At 32.9% G+C, this 11,658-nt stretch overlaps 1 protein-coding gene across 1 annotated transcript; it reads left to right on the top strand.

Annotated features, from left to right (window-relative positions):
- Positions 1–1,620: 1,620 nt before the first annotated feature.
- On the top strand, positions 1,621–4,074 carry LOC129309765 (3-ketoacyl-CoA synthase 2-like). Its single transcript, XM_054951474.1, has 2 exons — positions 1,621–2,366; positions 2,944–4,074. The coding sequence occupies exons 1-2, from the start codon at positions 1,653–1,655 to the stop codon at positions 3,706–3,708; spliced, it is 1,479 nt and encodes a 492-aa protein (XP_054807449.1). The 5' UTR covers positions 1,621–1,652; the 3' UTR covers positions 3,709–4,074.
- The last annotated feature ends 7,584 nt before the right edge of the window (positions 4,075–11,658 follow it).

Genomic DNA, 11,658 nt, shown 5'->3' with positions numbered 1-11,658 from the left:
GAAATAAAGTTTCCCTCCTTTTTTTTCCGAGCACTGTTGCATCTCTTGAAATACTTTGAAACAGAAACAGGAGATTTGATCCTGGTCCGTTGGGATTTGCTCCGACCAGGCACTAAAATAATAATAAAATAACATTGATTCATGCATGTCGTTGAAAGTTGCCCAATAATAAATTCGAATCGACGCTGTATGTCAGAGGGGAGTGATGGATGGTGTTAAAAGAAATTAATATTGTTTGTTAAATCAACCACGCATCATAAAAATCATAAAAAATTACACTGTATTAGGTAATATTTAATTGTAATAAAAAAGTGGATATCAACATGAAGCAATGGTTGAATGATTAACCTAACCCAGATCTGGATAATATTTGGCTGTAAAAATGAATCAGGAGCGCAGTGTTATTTGTCCTTGACACTATCAATTACTAAAAGTTATAACCTCTATTAATTATTCATGTGCCCCTCCTCCACGTCCTGCCCATTCCCACCTGTAAAATATCATCGCAAAACAAATACATTCTTCTTCTTCTTGATGATGATGATGATGATTATTATTATTATAGTATTAGTACTACTAATTGGGTTAATTAGTATTACTAAATATGATCATGTATCACCTTTAATTATTAGTAGTCCTTAATTTGATGGGACTTGTATTACACTCCTTCGGTTTTATTTATAAATTATTTTTATCAATTTTATCAATATCAATACAATAAAAGTACAAAGAATAAAATTTTATAAAATTACAAACATAACCCTCAAAAAGTAAATAAACTATATAATATTATTTTTTTGTTTCTCTCTCTCATATTTTTTAAGGATAGTTTAGGCATTTTATTTAAAATAAGATATCACTATTAATTCAATGACTTATAAAGTAAAACACTTTATTCTTTTAGAATGTGACCAGTGGACTGAAGGGAGTACCTTATAGCACTATAACAAAATTATTGCATTTTCCATCGCAAAATTCATGCACGTACATCTGAACCAACTTTCAAGCTAACTTGTTCCATAAGAATGAACTATATTTTATTTTAATTTTGTTGACAATTTGTGATTAATTAGTAAGATTTTAGATTTCAAATTAAAGAATAACATTACATATCTGCTTCCTGTTATATCTACATGTATTTTTTGTTCGGGAAAGTTATTGTCAGGTCCCATACAAAAAAATTAATTACTATAATGTCTATTAATAACTGAATTAAACTGCATTGATAATTGATTGTGTTGCACCTTGCAGTAATTAATTCTCTCATGTGAAACTTCAATATAATTGTTCTTTTTTGTTATTATAGGCAATATTGTTTTACTAATGTGATTTAAATATATGGTCTGTATATTTATATGTGTGTGTGTATATATATATAAATATTGAAAATTCTAAAACAAATATGAATAAAACGAAAAATTCCTTTGGCACGATATGATAATTTGTACACACGTATATGCACAAACATGCAATGCCGACAAAGAAACTCCATATAAATTTTATCCCAAAAATAACACCTTACAGTATTGTGCCATAATTAATGTTTCTGTTCTTCTCGACTCTATATATATTCGTGCAGAGCAGAACCCGGCCTTCAATTCACCATTAGGGTTTCTCTCTTACATCCTCCAGCTTGAGTTTCTACAAAAATAATGGCACCACCACAGCCTCCATCACCATCCTTCTGTACCCCATTCAAGTTCGTCAAACATGCTTATTATTTCATGCTCTCCAACAAAATGAACCTCTTGTTCGCTTCCCTGGCCTTCCTGGCTGGAGCTCCAGCTTGTCTCTACGTTCAACACTTACTTCAAACGCATCACTTGAACCTCCCTCCATTGTTACTCTTACCTTCATGCTCAGCCCTACTGTTCCTAGCCCACTACTACTTCATGAACAGATCAACACAAGTATACCTAGTCGACTTTTCGTGCTTCAAACCGGCACTGTCATGTCTGTGTAACAAGGAGATGCTTTTGGACAGGGCAGAGCGAGTGGGTTTCTTGTCAGAAGAGAGCTTGAAGCTTGTGAGGAAGATAGTGGACAGGTCTGGTTTGGGACCGGACACGTATGTGCCTGAGGCTTTGTTGGAGGTTCCTCCTAATCTGGCTCTGGTGGAGGCGAGGAAGGAGACAGAGACGGTGTTTTTCGGAGCAGTCGATGAACTTTTGGAGAAGACGGGAGTGGATGCGAGGGACATTGATATTCTTGTAGTGAACTGTAGTGTGTTTAATCCCACACCATCTCTCGCTGACATGGTTGTGAATCGTTACAAGTTGAGAGGGAATGTCTTGTGCTACAATCTCAGTGGAATGGGGTGCAGTGCTGGTGTTCTTGCCGTTGACCTTGCCAATCACCTCCTAAAGGTTCATTCTCTGGACTATTTCTCTTCATCCCTTACCCTCCCTCGCTTTCGGATTTAGGATGTTTGTTGTTCTCTACGCTATCTCCCTTGATCTTCTAAATCTCAGCATTTCATTTCATCTAGTGGTCAGACTAATTTTATCTAATTCCTTGAAACAAAACAGCAGACACCCAAAAACAAGACACCCCAAATCCCCTGCCCCCGTTGCTAGCTAGCTATAGATCAAGCTTTTCACTATTTGAAATATTTAATTCAGTAAAATATTTATTAAGATAGATATTTTAGCATATATTCCTTAAAATACACAAGCCTGTTCATCTAGCCCCGGGTTTTAGGTAAAAAATGCACCGGAACATCTGTCTGGCTATCATGAATTTCACTCACCAGCATGGTTCATGTATATATTTATGCAAGGATATACATATCTCTCCTGAAAACGGTAAAGAAAACCTGCAATAACGTACTTGAATAGTTTGGTGCTACATATTTTGCCATGGAATTGTTGTGCACGAGGTGGAATAAATTAATTAATGAATAGATATTGGATGACACTGGATTAACATGATATTTGGTAACAGGCTCATCCAAACTCTTACGCGTTGGTGCTGAGCACAGAGAACGGAATATCGAGCATGTACTGGGGCAACAACCCCTCTATGCTCCTCGTAAACTGTCTCTTCCGCATGGGTGGCTCCGCCGCCCTCCTCTCCTCCCACTCCTCCGACGCCCGCCGTTCCAAGTACCGTCTCCTCCACACCCTCCGGACCCACGTCGGTGCCGACGACAACAGCTACAACTGCGTCATGCAGCAAGAAGACGACGAGCGGAAAGTCGGCGTCGCCCTCTCCAAAGAACTCATGAACGTCGCCAGGGACGCCCTCAAAGTCCACATCACAAACCTCGGGCCCCTCGTCTTACCCGTCTCTGAGAAACTCAAGTTTCTGGTTAACTTGATTCAGAGGAAGGTGTTGAAGAGCAAGATTGAAGGGTACGTGCCAGATTTCAAACTGGCTTTTGAGCATTTCTGTATTCACACTGGTGGCAGGGCGGTTTTGGACAGAATGCAGAAGAGCTTGAATCTGGATGACTGGTACATGGAGCCCTCGAGGATGGCGTTATATAGGTTTGGAAACACGTCTTCTAGCTCTGTGTGGTATGAACTTGCTTATTGTGAGGCTAAGGGGAGGGTGAAGGAAGGTGACAGAGTGTGGCAGATGGCGTTTGGGTCTGGGTTTAAGTGTAACACTGCTGTGTGGGTGGCTCTGAAAACCATTGATCCTGCGTCTAAGAAGAGTCCGTGGAGGGATGAGATTCATAACTTTCCTGTTAAAGCAACCTCCTAATCACTCGGATCAATAGAACAAATGGGATATCTCAGTTTCTGGATACTGGATTGGTGATATAAATGCAGTTATGTGTTTTTCTTTGAAAGATTGAGATGCTTCAGATCTGAGAAAGGACGACGCGGCGTGGGGATCTAGGATATTAATTACGTACCAGTGGTGGAGACAGTTATAGCTAGTTATGGATTCGGAAGGAATTATTATGATATTATTGAAGTAGTTAATGCTATTATGACTATCTAAGAAGGTTGTTGTCAAAAAATCGAGCTACTTGAATGTCATTTCAGACTTCAGATCAGGAGCTTGCCTATTTGTGGTCAACTCTCTCTACTGTATCTCTCAGCTTTGATGAACTTAAATTATCGTTTCTCCGTCTTGTTTTTTGTCTCTTCGTCTCAGATCCTTTTCCTCCGTTCTCTGCCGCAACACTGACACACCTTTATTTTATTCATTTCTTCTTCGTTTTTTCATAATATCTGTCTTGCCTTTCACCCCCACCTCTCTCTATATATTTTGTTGTATTTTAGATATTACATTTTGTGTTGTGGCCTGGATGTCATAAGACTCTGTTTTAGAAGATGATTAAAAAAATGCTAATGATCTTCAATCTAATGGCATGTAAGCTCCTTTAGGTGGAAAGCCGCAAGTTTAATTTCACTTAACAATCTTAAACGGTTAGTGCTTGCCCAACAGATGATTAAAAAACGCAAGAACAATTTGAAGGAATTCTAGGCTTGTAGCAGATCTTCTTGGATATGGCTTGTCTTATTGGGTTGATCTGACCAAGCTTGACAGCTGAAAGACAGTTCAAAAGTGGCTGTAAATGGACTTGTGGCGTTGGTTGAACAAATTGGTGCCTTTTGGCGTAGTGTTAGCTGGTTCTTGATTATTTTCTCTATATGCATAAACACTAGAGTGCCTTCATTGGTTGAATGTATGCCTTTAATTTGAACATTGCAAATGCTTGTGTCCTCTTTGGAATATGCCTCAATACATATAACTGCGAAATAAAAATTTATCACCTATATTTCTGCTTCCGTGTTTCCCAGACAAATTTTCAAACGACCGTGCTTGAACAGGATCTATTCTATAGGGTCCTATCCTATCTATTCTTTAGACTCTAAAGGCTCCTACCTGCGTCTGAGACTTGAGGAGACGAGGCAAGTTTTCAAATAGTTCTGTAAACCTATTCTCTGTTTTGTTTTTTTGACTAGGTGGTTTGAAAAACCTATCTACAAACTGATTTCAGAAACATGCGAAAACAAAAAGAAAAAGCCATTAATTTTCATCGTTTTAAGAAGCCAAAAACTTACGCACTAGGTAGCTTCACCGAGACAATGAGGAACAAGAAAGAAAGGCAGAATTAAAATTTGCATCGCGACAAAATACAAATAAACAGAAGAAAAAATAAAGCAGAGATAGAAGGTTCGAGCAGCCGCGGCTAAACAGGGCTCAGGACAGTGGGGCGCACCAGGCCCAGGCTGCAGTGGAACGCCTAAGCAACACGTGATTTGGCAACGTATTCCTGGAACAATTTTTCATTCTACAGGTAAAAAAAAATTTAAAAAAAATAATAATAAAATCTCTTCAAATTATATAAATTGACTAAATAGTATTAGGAGTTGGCTTCACCTATGCTAAAATAGGAGTAATTGTAGGTTGGATCCCTAAAAATATTCCAAAAAACTTCTTTAGTAAAATAAAGAATAATTCATGTATTATCATGAAAAAAGCTGACGACCGTCTCATGAAAGAGGCACACCTAACACTGAATCGAAGCTCAAAGGGTGACTCCGTGCTATTATATGATAACATGCTGTAGCGCAATGCCCTCTTTTGAGAATAAATGTTTGTATTTGATTTATGTTTTGAAGGATGTAAATGCATTTTTTTCGTTTTCACTGTGCATTAATTGTTAGGTGATCAATTTGGGATGATTTTAAAATAAACTTTTTGTGTCCCAAACCTTTTAAAGTAAACATGTTCTTTATTTTCAATGATGTAATGTGATGATTCTAATATTATGAGAATATTGGGAGAGATTGCGCTTTAAATATTGTCAGGTGCTTGAGGTAGGTTTAGATATGGAAAAGTAGAGTTATGCTTTATATCTGAAGAAGTTACAGGCATCCTTTCTTCGTGTAATATTGTTTCATTCCTTTCTTTGTATAAAATAATCATAATTACACCATGGGTATAATGGTTATTTATATAAAATATTTGGTTCACACGTGAATACAAGCTATTTCTTTTAGTATACCTCGCATGTTCTAGGTTTAAATGTCATTAGCATGCTTTACATTCGTCAATATTATCTGATGCCTGCCGTATCTACAATTTAATTAATAAGTAGAGCGATACTTTCTAATATATATTTTTTGGATTGTTACACTTTCAATCTGTAAAAGATGAAGCACACATTTTCATATACTTGATTTCATTTAACCCGCTAAACTGAACATGTACTTGCATAACACGTTTTATTTTGTGCCTCCCAACATAACTATTGCCTCTTGAAAGATACTCACTTGGTAATCTCTTTTGCTTTATGATTCTCTTCTCCCAACCTGTGTCATTTTGATGATATATTATTTCAGCTTTTGATTGGCTTTTTCACCCCCTAAAAGTATTGAGAGGTCCATTAACTTTTCTTCACAAGATGTTTAGGCATGCAAGCCACTATCACTATCTTATTTTATCTGCCATCTTGTGCTTCACGTAAGAAAGGAAGTTTTTCATTATTTTTTTTTTTTAACTAAACGTGATAATGCCAATTTTAGTCTTAATGCAATAGGAAGAACTTTTTATTAGAGGAGGCAAACACCTTTACAAGGTAAAGTTATTTCAATATGTTTTATCAGTATACCTTATGTCAGAAGATGTTTGTGGATAGTGATTATTTAAATAATTGGTGAGCACTTAAAATATGTTCAAATGAAACTTCTTCTCTTGGGCCAAGCCTGCCTACAAATGTTAAAGTATTGAAAAAGCAAGTATTGATATCATACCATTATGTCTCATGGATGTTGGGGAGTTGCCATTTATTCAAACGATGTCACCGTGCGATGCATATAATCCGAATGCACAATGAGACTAGATTGGAAAAGAAAAGGTCAATGCTTAGTGTTGGGATGAGGGCGAGAAAAGGGCAATGCCTTAGTCAAGTAAAGTTAGCATAGAGCCATAGACATAACAATGGTGAATTGCAAGATGGATCACATACACAAAGGAGGAAGTTCACCCGGTTTACCCGCCAAACGAACGAACCAAGGCCATACCTAAAATATGTTAAATTAATAAAGATAGTTTTTTACCTTTTTTTTTTTGTCATACATTGTTGATATAATCAATTAAAAACATGTTACTGGAAAATGAATAAATTCGTAATGAACTCAATTTATTTCTCTTGTAAAACCGAAGCAAAAAATAAAATAAAAATCAGTGAGATAAATCTTTACCAACAAACCAAATTTTGTTGGCAAAAAATAATCTTCTTTGTGGAAGTTGTTGATAAATGAAGCATGCGTGTGTTTAAGTTAGTTTTAACATTGATCAAGATCAAATTGATCATTAGACTCATTGTTTCATATTACCCAATCGAATTTTTGTTGATCCAAGATTTATAGCAATTTTTAAGCGCTAATTTTTTTACTAATTTAATATTTTAGTGGTGTTTAAGTAACTAATTGAATCGTCTAAATAACAGCGTGCATGTGAAATGATCGTGATTATTTTCATTGTCATTTTAAATCCTCCTTTTCTATAATTTTTTGAAAGAATGATGTTTATAATTTAAAAAGCAAGCCTTTCACAGATTCGGATGATTTCTTCTCAGCTTTAAGATAAAGTTTTCAATAGTGATATCTTCAGCTAACGGATCAAGTATTTCAGAACATCTACAACAAGTTCCTCTCCTTATGAAAAGTAAACTTGAACTTTTGTCTAAAACTCTGCTTGAAGCATCTCCTGTTTGACTAGAAACTTCCGAAACTTTGCTAAAAGCTATTCAATAGATTCCATGTGATCGGTCTTTTTTTGATTCCAGGAAGTGATATTGAACTTTCATGACTAGACAAGTCCTTAAGCATCCCAGTAACTAATTAAAGGATAATATCCTCAAGAAGGTAAAGAGAAGCATTTTAAACTGGTTTTTCCTTTTTCATCATTGGGTTTCAAGACGATGCTTGAAGGGAAAGTCCGGTCCTTAAATTCAAGTTGAGATTTTAAAAACCTTATCCATTCCTCAGGATAAAAAGAAAAGATGACAGTTCAAAACATGGGAAGAGAGAAGGTGAAGACAAAAGAAAACTAGAAAAAAAAAAAATCATTTAATGTGTTTAGATGGATAGAAGAAAATAGAGAAGAAAAAATTAATTAAATATTATAATTACTATAATACCCTCGTGTCAAATAGAACATATTTCATGTAATTATCTATATAAAAAGAAATTGAAAGCATAAATTATACTAAAATTAACATCATCAAATTAATTTAAAATCAAATTAGTTATTAAAAAATGTATTTTTATGTTATTATATTTAACAATCAAATAATTTAGTAAAAATATATTATTTATACATTTAAAAAAAAATCAAAAGTTGGCACTTTTTTTAAAATTAAATATATTAAGAGCACAACAAAAAATGAAAGGATGTTGCTTTTACCACTCTCTCCATGCAGATATTGTCTAAGAAACTGATGTCCCAAGGTGCCCTTTTTTTAATTCCATTGATTCCATTCATATTCATAGTGATTGTGAATCGATATATGATTTTAATTGATGTCAAAGCAAAATATATAACTACTAGTTAGGTCTACTGTTTTGCAGCATTGCACGGGAGAGTAATTGTTTATAAGATAATAATAAATTTTTATTGAAAATTTTGATGATAAGCATAAAAGATAATTGTAAGTTTTTGTGCAAAGCATCATTTCAACATAAATATAGTAGTTTAATCCGTCTATGCTGGTTAAATTGATGATAGCCAATTTTCTAAATTATTTTGAGAATATAAAATGTTTTAAGTTATCATGATATATATTGGTGAGCATCTATTAATGTCAATTACTTGCCATTAACATTATCTCTAAATGGTTCTCAATTAAAATGTCATTATCTATCCAACTAACAAATTATGTATACTGAATAATATTGATATCTAATTAATTAATGCCCTTGTGCAATGCACAAGGCAGTACATCTTAAAGGCTAAACATAACTTGCATTAAATATTGATCTAGATCTGCATAACGTTGGTGCACGTGTGCCCAAGGTAGTACATCAATTATACTATCAATTTCTTGAAAACTTATACATTGTTTTCGCATGTCTGCTCGATCATAATCACTTTGACTACTTGATTTTAATATTTTCTAATTGTATTTTAATTTGTCCAAGTGATTTGTAATGTTAGTACAGATTTCTTTAATAGTTATAGGTGCCATTTGCTTAGTAGAAAGAAATAGAATGAAATAAATAAAAAAATAAGACATTCAAAAGAGATAAGTGATTATATTCATGAAGAGAAGGGGTAATTTAATTTATAAAATTAAGAATTATGATTCATGAGTTTTTTGGAGAGTGTGATAATTCTCACATTTATAGTATATATTAATAAATTTTATCATATTTATTATTGGGGGAAGCGTGATTTACTTTATTTTTATCTTTTTTTTTTATTTTCAATTCATTTCATTCTAGTAATTAAAGGAGACCATAATGATTTTGAATCTTGTCAAAGCATGATATTTGACTACTATTTATATCTATTCTTCTTGTAAATTGCTCGAAGGAGTAAATGCTAAGAAAACAATAGTAAGGTTTTAGTGAAAATAATGAGAGGAAGCACTAAACCCAGAAGACAATAGTAAGTTTTTGTGCAAACATCTCTTCAACACTAATAAAGTCATTATTAAATTAGTCTATATTATTTTATTAATGATTACTAATATAATAAATTATTGTAAGAACATAGATTATTTTAATTGGCATGAGTAGTTAATTATATTTAAAAGTTATAAGTAAATGTAACAAAATTAATTAGATACATTTGGATAAATAATGTTCACATAATGACATTGATATCAAATTGTGTAATGCTGTAGTAAATGCATCATGTATAATTAACTATGTTATATTCAGGCAAAAAATTAGTTAATTATGTTATATGATAACTAGCTTTTAATACAATTTTAGTTATCTAATCATTCTATACTTGACAATGTCACTTTGGTATATATATTTTTTTGAAAAGAAAGATGTGATTGCCAAAAAAAAAAAACTTTTGAAAAATATACTCAATTAATCATATTATAAGCTTTAAAACATGTTGGTGGAAAAAGTTAAATTAAAAATATATCTCCATTACATCCATGATTTCCATGTTAGTTCTAACAAATGATTAGCATAATTGATCTATTATATTTCAAATTTTTATAGAAAAGAAAGAAAAATTAATTACACAAATTTAAATGAAATATGTGCACGGAATGTTATTGATATATAATTAGTTAATGCTTCTCGTGCAATGCCGGCTCCTAGAATAATAAAACAAAAAGAACTTCAAATACGTCTTTAATATCATGTGAGCCAATGACCCACATATCATGTACTAAAGATACTGTAGCAGATACTACACTTATCTAAGCCAAATGGTCGAGAAAGTTATGCTTTCTGAGATCTCTCCAGCTCGCTTTTATAGTTACTTTCTTCTCATTTGTTGTTTTAACTCTTCGATGTGAGGCTTGATGCCTCAGCTGGCAAGCCTCAACACTTTCTTTTCTTGCCCTAGTTAGGGTAAATAACTTTGCTGTCACAAATACTATGTTTGATTTGAAATATTCATCACCTTGTGCAATCTAATTAAGATGAAGCACTTGGTTAAGCATCAAGAAACAAGTCAGAGAGCAGAGAAATATTCATCGCCTTAGTGGTTATACGTTTTCAATGCTATAACCACATGAGATTGCTACAATCTATGCCATTAGATTGGGTTTACGAGCTTGCGAAAACAGAGGAATTCAAAGTGTGAAAGTCTGTATTTAGAATGTCCAATGCTACAATCTCCTTGTTCGAGGTAATTTGATTGGCCACCCTTTCTTCGATATTGTACATGAAACCAGATTGCTACTCACACAGTTTGGGAATGCCTTCTTCTCTTTTTACAATGCTGATGATAATCATCACTTGGGTAATCTTATTAACATAGGACTTAGTACAAATAGTCTATTTTGGACTTTAATCATCAACTTCCTCCTAAAATAGAGGTAGTCAATGATGAGAGGAATTGATCTTTGTATGCTTTGTATATAGTTTTTTCCCGATGAAATATTGTTACACTTTTCATTAAAAAGAATTAGTATAACTCTCAACTTCTCTTAATGTGATTCCTTTCTTCATAAAGGGATTTATACTCTCATTTTCATCAAAAAATAAGTAATATGAAATATTTATTATGGATACATAAAACTCTAATCAGTTCTTATATAAATCATTTTTAATTATCTTGCAAAAAAAAACAAAAGTTAGTTACATTAATAATTTTTTAAAAAATTATTTTGTTTGTAATTTCTTTTAGAAAATCATATTCAAATAATACAATTAATACCCAACAACTTTTAAAAGTAACATTTGAAACAGTAAAACTTTTTTTTTTGAGGCGAGAAACATTTAAGTATATTGGGCGCATCATGTCATTTATAATTTATCTAATAAATATATAATATTTAAATAATATTAAATATAATTTAATTATAATATTAATAATAATAATAAAAAATATAAAAAATTAAATGTGCATTTTGTTATAAGAATAAAATTAATTAAAAAATATCACATAAAATTTTATATAAAATTACTTAAATCGTTTTAGTTAAATAAATCACAGATGATGTCCCGCACCTACTTGAGTAATTCTCGTCTGAGACTCGCACATTTATAAAGGAACACC

This window comes from Prosopis cineraria, unplaced genomic scaffold (genome assembly GCF_029017545.1).
Source record: "Prosopis cineraria cultivar Desert tree isolate PC_DT_omini unplaced genomic scaffold, ASM2901754v1 PC4, whole genome shotgun sequence".
NCBI lineage: Eukaryota > Viridiplantae > Streptophyta > Magnoliopsida > Fabales > Fabaceae > Prosopis > Prosopis cineraria.
Note: the sequence above shows the minus strand (reverse complement) of the source record. Positions and strands in the feature narration are given on the sequence as shown.

Coding starts and splice junctions, on each gene's coding strand:
- LOC129309765 (XM_054951474.1), top strand. CDS start 1,653: ATGGCACCACCACAGCCTCCATCACCATCCTTCTGTACCCCATTCAAG. Junction 2,367..2,943: donor TTGCCAATCACCTCCTAAAG/GTTCATTCTCTG, acceptor ATTTGGTAACAG/GCTCATCCAAACTCTTACGC.